Here is an 18,953-nt window from a genome sequence, read left to right as displayed (position 1 = left end):
CGACGACTGAACGACGAATGAGGTACCTTTAAATGACGTCATTCAAGATGGCGTCCGCCGAATTCCGATTGGCTGATAGGATTCTATCAGCCAATCGGAATTAAGTTAGAAAAATCTGATTGGCTGATTGAATCAGCCAATCAGATTCAAGTTCAATCCGATTGGCTGATCCAATCAGCCAATCAGATTGAGCTCGCATTCTATTGGCTGTTCCGATCAGCCAATCGGAATTCGGCGGACGCCATCTTGGATGACGTCATTTAAAGGTACCTCATTCGTCATTCAGTCGTCGGCCGGGATGGATGCTCCGCGGCGGCGGAGCGAAGAAAGAAGATTGAAGATGCCGCCGGAAGAATGAAGACTTTGCTGCCGCTTGGAGGAAGACATCGCCGGAGGAAGAATTCTTCTTTGCCGCTTGGAGGAAGACATCGCCCGGATCGGATCAGGAGTTCGGCCCGGTGTGGTGAAGACAAGGTAGGGAGATCTTCAGGGGGGTAGTGTTAGGCTTTTTTAAGGGGGGTTTGGGTGGTTTTAGAATAGGGTTATGTGGGTGGTGGGTTGTAATGGGGGGGGGGTATTGTATTTGTATGCAAAAGAGCTGAATTCTTTGGGGCATGCCCCACAAAAGGCCCTTTTAAGGGCTGGTAAGGTAAAGAGCTTTGAACTTTTTTTAATTTAGAATAGGGCAGGGAATTTTTTTTATTTTGGGGGTTTATTATTTTTAGGGGGCTTAGAATAGGTGTAATTAGCTTAAAAATCTTATAATCTTTTTTTATTTTTTGTAATTTAGTGTTTTGTTTTTTTTGTAATTTAGTTTAGTTAATTTAATTGTATTTTTAGATAGATGTTTGTAGTTTATTTAATTTATTGATAGTGTAGGTGTATTTGTAACTTAGGTTAGGATTTATTTTACAGGTAATTGGGTAATTATTTTAACTAGGTAGATATTAAATAGTTAATAACTATTTAATAGCTATTATACCTAGTTAAAATAATTAACAATTTACCTGTAAAATAAATATTAACCCTAACATAGCTACAATGTAATTATTAATTATATTGTAGCTATCTTAGGGTTTATTTTATAGGTAAGTATTTAGATTTAAATAGGAATATTTTAGTTTATAAATGAATTAGATTAATTTAATATAAATTTAGTTAGGGGTTTTAGGGTTAGATAGAGTTAATATAGTTAATATAAATACTATAGTAACTATATTAACTATATTAACCCTAATATAATTAGGGTTAATATAGTTAATATATATAATGTAATAACTATATTAACTATAATATACTTAGGGTTAATATAGATAATATAGCTGGCGGCGGGGTAGGTAGATTAAATTAGGGGTTAATCATTTTAATAGAGATGGCGGCGGTGTTAGGGGCTTACATTAGGGGTTAATAATTTTAATATAGATGGCAGCGGTGTTAGGGGCTCACTTTAGGGGGTTATAGATATAATATAGCTGGCGGCGGGGTACGGGAGCGGCGGTTTAGGGGTTAATAACTTTATTAGGTTGCGGCGGGGTACGGGAGCGACGGTTTAGGGGTTAATAACTTTATTAGGTTGCGGCGGGGTACGGGAGCGGCGGTTTAGGGGTTAATAGCTTTTTTATTGTTAGGATAGTGAGGGGGGATAGCGGATAGAGGGTTAGACGTGTCGGGCTATGTTTAGGGAGGCGTGTTAGACGTGTCGGGCTATGTTTAGGAGGCGTGTTAGACAGTGCGGGTGATTTAGACTTTAGTCAGGTTTTATAGGCGCCGGCAGTTTCTAACGTGGCGCAAGTCACTGGCGACTCCAAAAATCTGTACTTACACAGATTTCTGGACATCGCTGGTTTGTGAGACTTGCGCCACTTTAGCAAGTGACGGCGCCGCTTATTGGATGGCTCGAGTTGCGAGCTGAAACTGCGGGCGACGTGGGTTCCCTCGCTTGCGCCGCAAACTGCGATCTATATCGGATCGCGCCCCTAATGTGTTGACTGGTCCTTTAATACTTTAGTATTGTTGACATATAGTTGAGTGGAAATAGCCATAACTTTGAAATTTGTCAGAAAATCTGCTTCTTATTTGAAGTTCAGCCTAAATGCTATTGCATTGTCTTTTTATCATGCATCTGTTGTTTATGCATATCTACTGTATTGATTGGTCCTTTAATAACAGATACCGATTTCCACAAACTCTTTATTCAGAGCCTGATGAGTCAGCCCACTATAAAGCTGGGTCCAGTCTCCTCTTAGATCCATGTAGCTATGCTCCTGACACCCATATCATGTTCTTAAAGGGACAGTATACTATACAACTGTTTTTCCCTAACTGTATTTCCAGTGACTTGTTTTAGCAGCTGCAGAGAATTAAATGTATACGAATTGCTTCAGTTTATTTTTGTATATCAAATTGCTGTTTTTGCTCACTGAAACCAAAACCAAATGAAACCAAAAATTCAAATGAGCTGAGCTTAAACCCTACTTTTCATATCTTCCTCTATATACACAAAAGCCTAATTATCTTATATCTATCTGTATACACAAAGGTCAATACTTAAAGGGATATCAAACCCAAATTTTTTTCTTTCATGATTTAGGTAGAACATGCACTTTTAAACAACTTTCCAGTTTACTTCTTTTATCAAATGTGCTTCATTCTCTTGGTATCATTTGTTGAAGGAGCAGCAATGTACTACTGGTTTCTAACTGAACACATGAGTGGGCCAATGACAATCGGTATATATATGTAGCCACCAAACAGTAACTAGAACCTAGGTTCTTTGCTGCTCTTGAGCTTACCTAGATAAACATTTCAGCAAAAGATAACAAGAGAAGGAAGCAAATGAAATAATAGAATTAAATTGGAAAGTTGTTTAAAATTGTATGCTCTGTCTAAATCATGAATGTCTAATTATGACCTTACTGTCCCTATAAAGAGAGCAATAAAAAAATAAATATTTTAGTACCTATCTCTCCCACTCCCAACTGGAAGTCTGATTTCATCTGCTGCTTCTTGTTAACTTTTCTATAGCCAGTACTGCATTTCTGAGGTGTTCCATGTAGGTGGTGGTTTCAACAGTCAAAAGCAGCTATTTCAAATAACAAATAAAGGTAAAGACGCAACTTGTAAAAATGTAATACCCTACAGCAGGTAAAATGGATATTTGGGAACACATTAGGTCAGATTTCAAGTGGAGCACTAAATATTGCTTGCACTTTGTAATACCAGCGCACGATAATGTCTGCTGGTATTACAAGTAAATTGCAATGCAAACGCGAGCTCGAGTGCACATTGCTAGGAAGCATTGTGCTCATGAGATCGCGCTTCCATAGGCTCCTATGGGAGCCTCGTTCTGATGCTGTCACTGATGGCATCAGAACCTTGCGCAGTGAAGGGAGTAAGTCGCACAGCGATGGGCAGCATTTTTTAAATATATGAACACATATTAACACAACAATATATGTGTATAAGCCTATACATATATATTTACTGGGAACAAACGGTTCCCATAGACTGCAATGTAAAGGCACTTTTCAGTGCTGTTTTTTCCCCAAACACCCCACTCCCACCAACTTTAAAGCCCCAAAACTGCCTAGTGCAGTTGTTTTTACAATGATACTAAACCCACATTTTTTCTTTTAAGATTCAGATAGACCATGTAATTTTAAGCAATTTTCTCATTTACTCATATTATAAATCTTTCTTCATTCTCTTGCTACCTTTATTTAAAAAGCAGGAATATAATGCTTAGGAGCCGGACCATTTTTGGTTCAGAACCTGGGTTACGCTTGCTTATTGGTGGCTAAATGTAGCAATAAGCAAGCACTATCCAGGGTGCTGAGATTAATTAATTAATCAATTAATTAAAAACTATAATGCCCTCTATTTTGAGGGCATTTTGGGGCACTTTTAGAAAATTAACCAGAGATCCTTTTGGTTAATCTGGTTAATTTTTGGAACGCTAATTGCTACCGCGAGCTCACGGTAGCTAGTTTATTATTGCGCTCTCGCAAACGGGCAAATTGGTCCATTTGTGGAAGCGCAATAATTTAGTGCTCCACTTGTAACCTAGCCCATTGAAGAGAGAACATTTTTTTAAAAATTCTCCCAGTCTAAAGGTCAAACCATAGGATACGCCTATTTTGTGACTATATTACACAGGAAAATGTATTCAACACATTAGTTAAATATAAAAACAAATGTGGAAAAAACACAACTCATTTCTTTTTATGTTTACATAAAAAAATGTTATTTGTGAGATAAAATTGCATTCCGAGAAATTAATCCATTCTACACATCACAGGTGAAAAAGTATAAATTATGAAATACCGTTGTTTTACATACATACAAACCACCCGGTTAACAAAAACTGGGAGATGAAATATACATTTTTATACATGAGAAATCAAACTATAGACTTTTGCCTCACTAAATATACATTGATTTCTATACATACGATTGCTATTAATTTGATTCTTACATATGAACAAGGAAAACAGACTCCTCATTTGACCTATAGAGAGGTACCTGAGTATTTCCTACCTCATGCATTCAATGTCATTATTTTTATTATTATTTTATTTTTTTGCGGCTGTTATCTAAATTTTGTATTACCAAACGATTTAAAATATATATTACAACATGAAGATAGTGAGAAGTCAAATGTACATGTAATGTTTGTGACAGTGCATGATGGGATTTAATGTTAATTCAAATTAACCTGCAAATAGGTAAAGTGTAGCCACTTTTTCACAGGAACTCTATGCTGCTGTCTTCCTTGCAGTATTCAGATCTATATCCCTGTTACATAAGCATAGACTGCCCTAGTCCAACCAAAAAATACAGGGACTTCAACAAAACATATCAGGCCACGTCTTTGTACTTAACAGCTACTGACCCATGCCTCAAAACTCCACCTGGGAATCCCCAGACTACTTCCTGAGCCTCTTGGTCCCAAGAACAAAGGGTCTCCATGTTGGAAAGTATGATATATTGACTTCAAAAAAGGACACTCTTTTGAAACACTGTACAATGCAGTGGCCCCACTTTGTAACAGCATTGTGATAGTTGGGAGGAAGAGAACCGTGGACTTATGTAGCTATTCCAAAAAAAAACCCCACTTAGCTACATCCTATCTAACCACACCCAGAAGCAGCCATACTCTGCCCATGGAACACCGTCAGCCCACCCTGGCCACACCCATTGAACTCTCTTGCCCCTCTGACTTAGTCCCCAGCTTTTTAGTCCTGAAATATGCTCTACAGGGTAAGTGTCTGTCCACCCAAAATGTATTTCTGGGTGGTCTATGAGTGGATCTAAGCGGCATTCTGCAAATAGGGATATATGGCTGTATCAGAGGGACAGAGGTCAGCACTAGAGACTGTCAAATAGGGACAATTGGGAGGTCTTACAATGTTTTTGAACTAGAATGTCTATTTATATCTCGGTCTGTCATTGAGGACTGTAGTGCAATGTGTTATATCGTTCTCAGCTCAGAACTGACATTCCACAAACATTTAATAATTAAAATACAATACAGCAATGTTACAGTGACCTCTATTGCATATAAGCACCATTCAGGAAATATACAGTAAATAACCAGTTAAAATAAATGCAAAGCAATAATGACACAAATATAAAAACACCAGTCAAGTGCAACATATATACTTTTTTTTCTCTCAAAGGAGTGTATTATAGTGATCACGCTTCCTATAATGGTAGAACAATTTATTTTATGAACGACTCCTCTCTCTTGTACAATGCATTTGGTGATCTGAAATACTGACCTGCTTATATCTGCACCCAATGCTGTAATTTTATAAACAGGTTGCTGAGAAAGGTCAAACAACAGGAACTATCTCCATTGTCATATTGCAGTTTACATCCCTTTAAATGTAATACATTCCAATTATACCAGCAAACTAAACCCAGCAACTACCATGTTCTTTGTATTAAAGGGGCATGGAACCCAATCATTTATTTCATGATTTAGGTAGAACATACAATTTTAATCAACTTTCCAGATTACTTTTATTATAAATTTGCTTTATTCTCTTGGTATCATTTGTTGAAGGAGCAGCAATGCACTACTGGTTTCACAGTGAGCCAATGCCAATTGGTATATATATGCAGCCACCAATCAGCAGCTAGAACCTAGGTTCTTTGTTGCTCATGAGCTTACCTAGATAAACCTTTCAGCAAAGGATAACAAGACAAAGAAGCAAATTAAATAATAGAAGTAAAATAGAAAGTTGTTTAAAATTGCATGCTCTGTTTAAATTGTGAAAGAATAAATTTGGGTTTTGTGTCCCTTTAATGACAAAGGAAGGGGGCATATTTTAAGAGACTTTATTATTTTTATATGTGCATATTATATATCAGTGATTGGGCATTGAATTGTTAAAAACTGCATACACAAAAAAAAACTTTAAAAATGTAAAACTATTTTTTAAGCAAAATTTGTAGTCCAGGAACATACCCTTTACAATTAACTTATGTATGTTTAAATGATCTCCTATTCTGTAGTTATAAATCATCTCCTAAAATGATTGAGCATTCACTGTTTAGCATGTTTTAGGTTATGGGGGAAGCACTCCAGTCTTTCTCAGGCAAAAAAACCCAAAAACATAATTATAAGAAAAGTAAGCCCCTTCAATGCTATGAGTTTGACCACTGCAGTAAAAGTACTACTTGTATTCACACAGATGGATCATGGACTACCACTACTGATTGGGTCTGTGCCCGCTTGAGTGTTCTGCAGCTCTTCAGTGTTAATCTACCTATGTGTTTAACCACATTTGCAGGGGTTTAACACATAGTATTGCAGGTTTGTTAGAGTTACAATTGCATACTTTAATGAATTAAAACATACAATTTCTCCACTATAACAGACCTTTAATTTACTACAAGTGTATTTCTAATGTTGCCCACTGTGTGGCAGTATATGATTTGAGGGATTCTGTGAAAATAAGGAAGAAAATGTTATATTATAAAGTTTTAAGAATTGTTTTTGTTATTCAGTAAATGTGTACAACTTCTGCAATACAGCTGTTTAATCATCACCTTATTAAAACAGAATGTTATATACCATCATTTTACTACTGAATTAGCATAACCTGGGGACTTAATCCACTATCATATAAATATTACATTTTATGGGATTTGTCAAAGCTTACATTAATTATGATTGTATGTTGTTATTTTTGTAAATACCTAGGTTTAAATTGCAAATCCCTTAAAGGGATATGACATTTAATTTTTCTTTGTGATTCAGATAGAGCATACAAATGTAAACACCTTTCCAATTTACTTTTAAAATGTAATATGCTTTGTTCTCTTGGTTGTCTTTGTTGAAAAGCAAAACTAAGTAGGCTTAGGAGCTGGGAGCTAGCTTCTGATTGGTTGCTGCATATAATATATATATATATATATACACCTCTTTTTATTGGCTTACTGATGTGTTAAGCTAGCTCCCAGTAGGGAATTGCTGCTCAATCAATAAAGGATACTAAGAGAATGAAGCAGAATTGATAATATACGTCAGTTGGAAAGTTGTTTAAAATTGTATTCTCTATCTGAATAATGAAAGAAAAATGTGGGGTATCGTGCTTTTAAGCTTTATTATACTTATTTTATATATATATATGTATATAATTTCAAAATTTGGGAATTGTCTGTTTAAATATGCTTTTGGCTTTCAAAGTTCAACATCAACGTAACCCAGCCCTTCCTTGCAATTTTCGTGCCTCATATATGTCTGCCCCCATCCTGCCCAAACCTCAGCCAGAAATTACAAGAAACTGAAACAAGAATGGACTCCATTTGTAAGCTGGCCATTTATAGGAAGCAGTCTGTTTTATGACAGGAGTAATAGGCAACTCAGTAGCGGGCACGACACAATATGATGTTTTCAACTATGTAATACAAGCATTGTTGCAAACACACTCAACATATAATGCTCAAAACTTATGCACACTTATGAACCTAACTAGGTATGCTCTCATGCAAAAGGGCTATGTTTTAACAGAGTTACCTGTATGACAAATTAGTAAATTTTATAAAAAATGTTTTTGTTTTTTTTTGCTCTATCTGAATAGTGACTCATGTCAAATAAGGAAATAGTACAAGTATATCCAACAAACATCAGTCTTGTATTGTACATTATCTATTGCTATTACCCCAAAATAAATGTCCCTATTCCATGTATTGTGAAACAGTCTCCATTTCATGAACAGACTAGATATCTTCTCCAGCATTTTTAATCAGCTTTACAGTACATTGAACACGGATTGAAAACTTAGTAGGGCTGTGCCCTATGTTGTGACTTTGGTAATGACATTAGATTTTGTTTAATGGACACAGATTTAAGAATGTCTGAACATCAACAAAATTCTTTCTGAAGAGCCAAACATATGTGATCTGATACATTTTGTACATTGCAATGATACCACATATGGTCACCAGACGAGTGTATCCATTTGGCCTTGACTTCAAAGTCATAAATATTGAAACATAAAAAAGTTATTTTGACCTTTGTTTTCTTGAAAATCGTTGGGAAACATCACAAAGCAAATACTTATGACAAATGAAAAAAACAAAACACATCATCGACAGCCATGAAATGCCCACATTATGATGGTCACAAAGATACACAGAGAGAAATACCCCAATGGGTTAGTGAAGGATTTAACTATATCTGATTTGATCTCTTGAATAAAAGCTTTGCCAGTTAAATAGCAGTAATTACAAAATGTATTCAAGACGTGTCATTGACACATTAGCTGATGATTTGGAATCCAAGCTATCCGCTTAGCATTAGTCATTAGTCTTTGCTTGCTCCTTGTGTCCACACATCCATAGATAATGAAGATGTTTGATTCGTATTCCGTGCACGTCTTTCACCATTATCTTCTGACTTGTAAATCCAAACGCAGGTTATCCAACTCCTTTAAGACCATGACAAATACATTTGGCTTTAACTTTATATTCTTTTCCATGTTAAAGTGTTAATTATTATTTATGATGATTTCTAAATGTTCATTTTCTTGAAAATGTCTATGGCCTTTGTTTATTCAAGTATATTGTATATCTTGCCGGTGATCGAGGTTGTGTTGCTGGGAAAAAGAAAGAAAAAAGAAACGCGTTAGTAGGCTTGTGCATTCAATTCATTATGGATGAAAATTCGTAATGAAAACCCGTATGTTCGTTTCATTTTTATGAAATGAATATACAAGCAAATGCACTGTTTTAAAGAAAATGAGCAAATACTGATGAAAATAATTACTTCTCGATCGCTGAAGAGCTGCACTAATCTCTAGTCTGTTTAGAAAAAAATCCGGCCCGTGCTAATAAGAGGCTTAGAGCAGCAGATCACAGAATATGTGTTAAAGAAAAAGGTCCTTTAGCTCAGACTCAGGGATCCGCTGTGTAAACCTCTTATTAGCGCATCTCATGGTTCCGTGAAGAAGGCTTGGGATTAGCGCGGCTCTCCAGCTCGCTAGTCTATAAGGCTACAGGTGACCTCACCTGTAGCAAAGGAACATTTAAATATGTTTAACAAAAATGAATGTAAATGTTACCCAAATATTCAGTATACATTTTGTTTTAAACAAAACGACTAATCAAAAATCAATTTTTTTCCGAAAATCACAATTCTACACATTAGGCACATTTAAAACAGCAATCCAACGATTTAACAATTCTGTTATTGTTCACAAATGCGTGTAGTGAATGTCCGCAGCTGGATATTAATAAATGAAAATCCAAATATAAGCTTAGAGATGTATTTGTTAATTTTCTACTACTGACCCAAAAGAAAAATACTCATTTTATTACTGTAGAATTTGGCCTAGATTACAAGTGAAGCACAAAAATATTAGTGCTACTGTGAGTTAAAGGGACATGAAACACAATTTTTTTTCTTTCATGATTCAGATAGAGCTTGTAATTTTAAACAACTTTACAATTGACTTCTATTATCTAAATTGGTTTATTCTCTTGTCATCCTTTTGTTGAAAAGGATACCTAGATAGCCTCAGGAGATGCTGATTGTTTGGAGCACATATATACTTCATGTTATTGGCTCAACCAATGCGTTAACTCCCAGTAGTGCATTGCTGCTTCTTCAACAAAGGCTATGAAGAGAATAAAGCAAATTAGATAATAGAAGTAAATTGGAAATCTGTTTGAAACTGTATTCCCTATCGTTCATGAAAGAAAAAAAAAATGAGCTTCATGTCCCTTTAACATCGCTGAGACCAGTCAATAGGGCTTCTACTTGCGCTCATACTAAAAACACAAAGTTATTTTTAGCACTGGAGTGATAGTCTAGAGCTCGCTAAAATCTGCATTTCGGATAGTTCTGGTGCACTTTAGTTCTAAGCCTACGGTGCTCTAAGCATAAAGTGCACAAGTAGTGAAGTTCTTTGTGTAGTTATGTGCGATACTATAAATAATAATGATTTAATTCAGGTCTTAAAAAGTGCTACATTTTACACTGGATTGTGCTTAATTAAACCAAATTAAACCTTCATGATTAAGCTAGAGCACACAATTTCAAACAACTTTCCAATTCATTTCCATTATCTAAATGTGCACACTCTTTTTATATGCACACTTTCTGAGGCACCAGCTACAACTTAGCATGTGCAAAATTTACAAGATATACTGTATGTATATCCACTTTGTGATTGGCTGATAGCTGTCACATGATGCAGTGGGAAGGAAAACTAAGTTTGAAATTCACAAAGAAAATAAACTACTCATTTGAAATTCAAACTAAGTGTTTTGCATTGTCTTTTTCGCATGCATTTATTGATTATGCTATTTTACTGTGTTTAGTGGTCCTTTAAAGGGACAGTCTACACCAGAATTTTTATTGTTTTAAAAGATAGATAATCCCTTTATTACCCATTCCCCAGTTTTGCATAACTAACACATTTATAATAATATACTTTTAACCTCTGTGATTATCTTGTATCTAAGCCTCTGCAAACTGCCCCTTTTTTCAGCTCTTTTGACAGACTTGCAGTCTAGCCAATCAGTGCCTGCTCCCACTGTGCACGAAGCACAGTGTTATCTATATGAAATACATGAACTAACACACTCTAGTGGTGAAAAACTGTAAAAATGCAATCTGAAAGAGGTGGGCTTCAAGGTCTAAGAAATTAGCATATGAACCTCCTAGGTTAAGCTTTCAACTAAGAATACCAAGAGAACAAAGCAAAATTGTTGATAAAAGTAAATTGGAAAATTGTTTAAAATTACATGCTCTATCTGAATCATGAAAGTTTATTTTGGCCTAGACTGTCCCTTTAAGTTTTGCACATATTAAGTTTCTTTGTGTTAAAGTACGGTATTTAACCATCCACTTGTAATACCAGATTTTGTGTTATTCTTTGTGTAAGGTTGCACACAGAATAACACACCCTGTTCTATTGAATGGACTCCACTTGAAATCTGGCCCTTTATAGGAAGCAGTATATATATGCATGTATGTATGCTGAATACGGAGAACGTATTGCTGTCTGCATTCAGCGATGTCGGATCAGGTCCGACAGACATATGATAAATAGGCCTTCATGTATCCACAATCATGATTTGTTACTCTGATGAACCAATCAGGATTGCTACATTTTTTGTAAATAGAACTAGCCCTTAATTACTTCCCTATTCTTAATATCATGTTGTTTTTTTGCAAATATTTATTACACTTTAGTGCAATGAATGTAACATTTGAATATAAAATAAAAATTCTAATAAAAAAAACAAAAAGCATTTGAAATATTGAAATTAACATTTGAATTTGGATATAGGCTTTTGCCTACATTGGATTCTACAAAGATAACATTGTTAGTTGATAGTTTGAGCCCTTTTTAAAGTCCTGTCATTTTTTTTTTATTATCGGATGTGCCAAGTTAAGATGTCTGAAACTATTTCTCATGAAAACATTATTTTGTTTGGCAATAGCGTTAGCAGGATGTCTGTTGTCAGGTGTAACAGTGCTACGCTAAAATTTCCCTTTTAAAAAAACTAAAAGCTGACGATTTCACGAGAGGAAATAAAGTCAACATTCTAACACAGAATCACACAAACACGTGTGGTTGAAGGGACATTAAACTCTGTGAGATTATTATTATTTTTATAACTGTCCCTAACTGCCCTCATCAGAGAAGATACCATAACAGGCTTTAAAACTAGGGAATGTGTATTTTAATATTGTTTTTAGTCTTTGTATTAAAAGAATTTTGTTTTAATTTGGGGTTTTGAATTGAGCTTTTCTATGCTAATATTTATGGGCAACCTTAAAGGGACAGTACAATTAAAACATAATGTTACATAATTCTGCACATAATGCAGATTTATGTAATATTATCTTAGCAACAGCTGGACAGATTATTGAAGTACTAAAACTTTTTACACTTATTTATTTAAAGGGACACTAAAGTTTTATGATTCAGAAAGAACATGCAGTTTTCAGACACTTTTCAATTTGCTTCCATTATCAAATTTTGCACAGTCTTTTTATATTCACACTTTCTGGGGAACAAGATACTACTGAGCATGTGCACAGGGTGTGTGTGTATATATATATATATATATATATATATATATATATACTAGTCTGTGATTGGCTGATGTCTGTCACATGATACAAGGGGCCAGAAAATGAGAGAAAAAGTAAAAAAAAATCTACTGCTTATTTGAGATTCAGAGTAGGTGTTATTGCATTGTATTTTTATCATGCACTTGTTAATTATGCAATTTTACTGCATTCAGTTGTCCTTTAAAGGAATAGAACGGTCAAAATGGATATGTGCATGGGTGCATTTCGATTGTTATTTTTTTCAATATAAATCTGTTAGCAAAGATTTTAAAATAATAAGAAATACAATTTCAAAAGAGATATAACTTACCTATATGTGTTTGCGAAGATATGAGCTGTGGTGGTCCACCTAAAAAAACGGACATAGCACAATTTTTAAATGCAAAACATTTACAATATTCTTATTTTAATTTTTTTATTTTTTGTAGAGACTTGACTGTCATTGAGAGTTTTAATGATGTGTTCTTCAACTTCATTATTTTAATTATAAATTGGCAAATGGGTTAAACACATAGTCAAAGTCAGCTCTAATATACTGTCAATCCTGAGATGAGTACAGCAAGCCAATCACAAGCAGCGTTTGTGTGTAGTGTCCAATTACCAGCCCTTCTTCAGCTCTGCTGCTCTGGAGCTGACTTTATATTAGTGTTTAATCCCTTTACAAGGGTTAAACACATTTATATGCAAGAAACAGTCCAGCAAGTAATTTGATATTGTTTTTATTAAAAGTACGGAAGATATTACATTACCTTCTTTACATGTCGGTCCTATAAATCCATTAAGACAAATGCATTCCCCATTCAGAGAATTACATTGTGAGTTCCAACCACATTCACAGCTGAGACTGCAATTTGGGCCAAATCGATTTATCCTACAGTCTGTGAAAAGCAACACATGGTTAGTAAAAGAATCCAAATATACACAATTAAGTAACATGTGACATAAACCTTCTGTTGGTCTCAGAGCCAGGATCCATTATTTTAAAGTTACTCACTAATTTCTTATATGGTTGCAAAAAAATAATAACTGAGAATACACTAGAGATAATTAATAATTACTAAATGTGCAGAACATTATAATAAACTTTCCTTTTTAGCCATTGTTTGTGCAGTTTTTTCTATTATGTTGGTGTTGTGTTTGTTTTAATGTTTTTTTATTGTTTGAAACCAACGAAAGAAACACAAACTGGCACTACACTGTTAAAGTATTTTTTCAACAAAACCTTCCTGGTGAAAAGATGTATATCTTTAATTGCCTCAAATTTATTAAAAGGTGGTGTGGGTATAAAGGATAGGCCTTTTTTAAGGACTGATGTTTGTTCTGAGGTCAGAGTTAAATTCGAGAGATTAATGATATTTAATTCAGTGGTATTTATTTCTTGTGATATGATGTTTTCTGTGTGAATTTCACTTGCCTCCTGGTTCTGGGTTTTGCTTTTGCGCCCCCTTCTAGTTCTACGCCTAAAGGGATACTAGCATCTTTTACTTTGTGAGGCTTAATTCTGTTTTTAAGGATAGGTCTGGGTATAGATTCTCCATCAGATGCTTCTACATCAGTACTCTCCCCTTATCTATCAGAGGTATCTATATCAGAATTTACATTAGTGTTTTTACCCCATGAGTAAATGTTTTCTGAGGAATAGTCTTTGAGGTCTCTATCAATTTTTCGTTCTTTCTTTTCTGATATAAAGCGTGCAAACTTTTCTACCTCAGCCTTAATTTTTTTATAAGATTTTTGAAAATCCTCATTAACCTCATATTGTTTCAATTCATCACAAATAGTAGTAATTCCCTCATTAATTTCTTTTAGTTTATCTAACTCATGTTCCGTTAGATACCCCATAAGTTTAAGTGAGCACTCGGTAAGTGCAGTTTCCCACTTTAGTTTAAATTCTGGTTTGAAATCTTTAAAAGAAGGAAACAATTTTAAACGTAATCCTCGTGGGATGACATTATTTTCTTTATAAAAGTTGTACATGCCAATATTCCATTGCTTTTTAATTTGTTTCCTTCTTATCTTTTTAAGTTGTTTTAAAGTATCAAACCATTCTAAAGTGTCATTCATCTCTGTAGGGGTTTTATTTTTTAACTCTGACGTTAAATTCGTAATATCATTAGTCCATTGGAGCATTTCTGCCCCTAAATCAAAAGAAGCCATTATATATAAAAAAAGTGTGTGCTCTAGTTTATAGAAAATGTGAGTGCAATTCTCACATATAATATAATATAATATTAGGAACCAACGAAAGAAACACAAACTGGCACTACACTGTGAATATAGGTGAGATAGGAATTAAAAATTCCGGTGCTGCCCCTCAAAAATTATATTGAACCAACAGGACAGGAAAGTAAGGGGTTACTATAGCACTCACTCTCACTCTAATAATGATTAAAGTAAAATCATTCATACTTTATTTATCAAAAGTTAAAATCAGGATAGACATCCCTGATAGGTAAGTTACACTACCCACAACCACCTATATAATAATATTTAAAAGCAAAAGGGGCTCTCCTAACACTCTTCTGTTTCCTGGCCGATAACAGGAATCGTCGGCATCAGGTGACTGGAGTGATAGGATAAGCCTAGAAAGAACGTGCTGTACAAACGCGTTTCGGCTATTAGAAAGCCTTTCTCAATGTTTCACATTCAATATCTAAATGAATAAGCCGAGGCTCTGATGTTCGGAGCTTAATATATCCCCAAAACACCGGTTAGCAGCCAATCCGAGGCATATTCCAAGTTCCGCCTTCAGATCCTCCAATCGGTTACGAGCTTAATTCACGCCCATAAGAAAACATCCATCCGATTGGAGCTATGCCGCATACCTCGTCACTGGTGTTCAGTTTATTATGCACACTCCACGTCCATAAGAAAGTCTCCTTCTGATTGGAGTAATGCCTTACATCATATCATTGGTTCGATGTCGGACTTAATGAACTGTGCATAAAATACTGTTAAAGCCTCAGGTTAAAATAACCATAAATAGCATTTACTTATTATTTTCCAAACTGTCATCTTTCCAAAATCATTAGAGATTATGTAATGCTTATATGAAGAATTGAAAGCAGGTTACTGCTGACGAATTTACTTCATCAAGTGAGTTAGTTCTGTAGTTTGCAGGCATACATTGTTCTGCACTTAGATTTCTCATGCCATTATAAAAATATGTGTTAGTATATGATCAATACCAGTATTAAATCACTTAAAGATGAGACATATCCTCTTGTATCCAACTATACACATAATACCATTATTATATTAAACTACGGCCACATTGATTATCTTTCAAAAAACAAAGGGACAAAATTTATATGTTATCCCAGAGATTGAGGACATTCAGTTATATGTGGGTTGATAGTTACTAATTAGGATCTCTTGTCGTTTGTGATTACTTAACTACATCTTACACACATTACTAAATCAACTTCAGTGTCTGACAGTAATAGAAATTTACTGGTCAGTTATATACAGGTATTTGACATACATTAATTGGTACAAAGCTAGAAAGTATATAAAGAAATACCCACAAACACCCCCAGCAGGACCTAGTAGAAGCTTTTAATTGCCTCCAAACTATGACCATAAAAAGGGGGTACGTGGGTCTAATGTGTTCCATATACATATAGCTCTTAAAGGTATATCCACCTGTTATTATAAAAAAAAAAAAACTATTCTAGCAGATGTTTGTGTATTATCCTCGGATTCTTGGAAAATTATGGAACATAATAGAATCCTCAGGTATAATAGTTATTTAAAGTTTAACATTTCATACTGCTACATAGAATAGCAATTATACATAAATGATTATAATTATGACCTGTAAATGCTACCGGTTATTTTAGATATACACCCAGTAATTGTTGAATTCATTCATACCATTCGGTATGACCGTGTTCAGATTAAAGACCCATTTAGTTTCCTTCTTAAGGAGTTTTTGTTCAGTTTCCCCCCCTCTTATACCTGGTTTAAGCTTTTCAAGACCCCAACATCGCATTACATTGGTCTTCCCATTATGAGATTGCAGAAAGTGTTTAGCCACACTAGTAATTTGTTTTTTCTTTTCCACATCTCTATGGGCTCTCCTTATATTACTTAGATGTTCGGTCATGCGTGTGCCAAGGCTGCGTGTCGTCATACCAATGTATAATAAATTACAACTGCAAGATAAACAGTAAATCACGTTTGTACTCTGACAATTAATGTGTTCTTGAATGGCCCACGTTTTACCAAATCTATCCACTATAGATTGTTTTTTTACCATGTGTTGGCACACTTTACAGTGCCCGCATGCAGAAGACCCCTTATATATAGGATTCCTTTTAGCATTTCTATCATAGTGACTGTTCACCAACTTGTCACGAAGATTATTAGCTCTCCTATATGTTATTAAGGGCCTGTTAGGTAACAATGGTTTTAATAGGGTGTCTTGGGTAAGGACATGCCAATGTGTTTGAAGAATGTTTGAGATCTCATTACTTACAGGTGAGTAGGTGGTAATAAATCTCAGGGGGGTGTCATTTGTCTTTAATCTCGGAGTTAATAACTCATTACCGTCTTTGCGTAAAGCATTGTGGTATGCTTTAGCAAGTAATTTCATAGAGTACCCACGTTCAAGTAGTCTCTGTTTCAGATCTCTAGCTGACTCTTTAGAATTCTCAATGGTACTGCAATTACGTCTCAAACGTATATATTCCCCCATGGGTAATCCCCTGATAGTATTCGGGTGATGGTAACTACTAGCATGCAGGATATTGTTTGTTGATGTAGGTTTTCTGTATGCATTGGTTATAATTGCATTGTCAGACTTTTGTATATACAGATCTAAAAATTCCACTTTCGATCTTTCTACAGTTGAAGTCAGATATAACCCAAAAGGATTATCATTGAGAATACTTATGAATTCTGTCAGGAGGTCCTCCGGGCCATTCCATACAAAGAATATATCATCTATATATCTGGACCAGTGGGATATAAATTGGGTGAGATGTTTGTGGTTCTCGTGGAATACCACTGTTTCCTCCCACCAGCCCAGATATATATTTGCGTATGTAGGGGCACAACACGTGCCCATGGCCGTACCACAAGTTTGTAAATAGAATTTGTCATCAAAGACAAAAAAATTATGCGTTAACACAAATTCCAACAACTTGAGTATAAACTCCTTAGCCTCCTGACTCATTATGGTATTTTTTTCCAGATAGTAAGAGACCGCTCTGCACCCCCATTCAGTTTTAATACTAGTGTAGTGCGACTCTACATCACATGTTACCAACAATGAAGAATTCATGTCAAGTTTTAAATCATTTACTTTATTTAAAAGATGCATTGTGTCCCTTGTATATGATGGAAGGGATTCCACAATGTATCTGAGCCTAGCATCGATGTATCTGCTTGCTTTCTCCGTTAGGGAGCCTATCCCGGAGACTATCGGTCTTCCGGGTGGCTTGGAGACATCTTTATGTATTTTTGGTAATAGATAAAGTGTAGCTATTATGGGTTGTTTGGTCTCAAGGAAATTAAATTCTTTCTGATCAATTATGCTTTCTGTTAGGGCTGACTTTATCAGTTTGTTATAACTATTTAAAAACATATCCATAGGATTACATAACAGAGTCTTGTAATTCATAGGGTTGTTTAATTGGCGTAAAGCTTCTTCCCGGTACATAGTATCAGGCCAGATAACAATGTTCCCTCCTTTATCACTCCCCTTAATCTGCACATTTTTCATTTCAGTTAACTGTTTCAGTGCCTGGCTTTCCTCTTTAGTTAGATTATAGTTAGATTTTCCTATATGTTCTTGAATCTGAAGGATGTCTTGGCACACTAGATTAAGAAAGGTTAGTGCACTGTGTGAGGTATTATTTGGAGGGACAAATTTAGATTTAGCCTTTAAAATAGATCGCCAACTATTGCTCTTTTCAGTTTCCACATTACTGATAGATTCCTCTGACAGTGATATTAGGTCGCTAATGGCTGATCGATCACCATCATTCAATTGATGAATTGTCTGAGTTGTTAAAGTATTTTTTCAACAAAACCTTCCTGGTGAAAAGATGTATATCTTTAATTGCCTCGAATTTATTAAAAGGTGGTGTGGGTATAAAGGATAGGCCTTTTTTAAGGACTGATGTTTGTTCTGGGGTCAGAGTTAAATTCGAGAGATTAATGATATTTAATTCAGTGGTATTTATTTCTTGTGATATGATGTTTTCTGTGTGAATTTCACTTGCCTCCTGGTTCTGGGTTTTGCTTTTGCGCCCCCTTCTAGTTCTACGCCTAAAGGGATACTAGCATCTTTTACTTTGTGAGGCTTAATTCTGTTTTTAAGGATAGGTCTGGGTATAGATTCTCCATC

At 35.1% G+C, this 18,953-nt stretch overlaps 1 protein-coding gene across 2 annotated transcripts in view; it reads right to left on the bottom strand.

Annotated features, from left to right (window-relative positions):
• Window positions 1-4,214: 4,214 nt before the first annotated feature.
• Window positions 4,215-18,953, bottom strand: part of MEGF6 (multiple EGF like domains 6) — a 681,655-nt gene continuing 666,916 nt past the window's right edge. For both annotated transcript variants that reach the window (XM_053690339.1, XM_053690340.1), the window contains 3 exons: window positions 13,348-13,476; window positions 12,909-12,947; window positions 4,215-9,107 (listed from right to left, as the gene is read on the bottom strand). In XM_053690339.1, coding sequence (XP_053546314.1) covers window positions 9,049-9,107; window positions 12,909-12,947; window positions 13,348-13,476 — 227 coding nt within the window. In that variant the 3' untranslated portion in view covers window positions 4,215-9,048. The remainder of the gene's footprint in view (window positions 9,108-12,908; window positions 12,948-13,347; window positions 13,477-18,953) is intronic.

The sequence above is a fragment of the Bombina bombina genome, chromosome 8, assembly GCF_027579735.1.
Source record: "Bombina bombina isolate aBomBom1 chromosome 8, aBomBom1.pri, whole genome shotgun sequence".
Lineage (NCBI taxonomy): Eukaryota > Metazoa > Chordata > Amphibia > Anura > Bombinatoridae > Bombina > Bombina bombina.
Note: the sequence above shows the minus strand (reverse complement) of the source record. Positions and strands in the feature narration are given on the sequence as shown.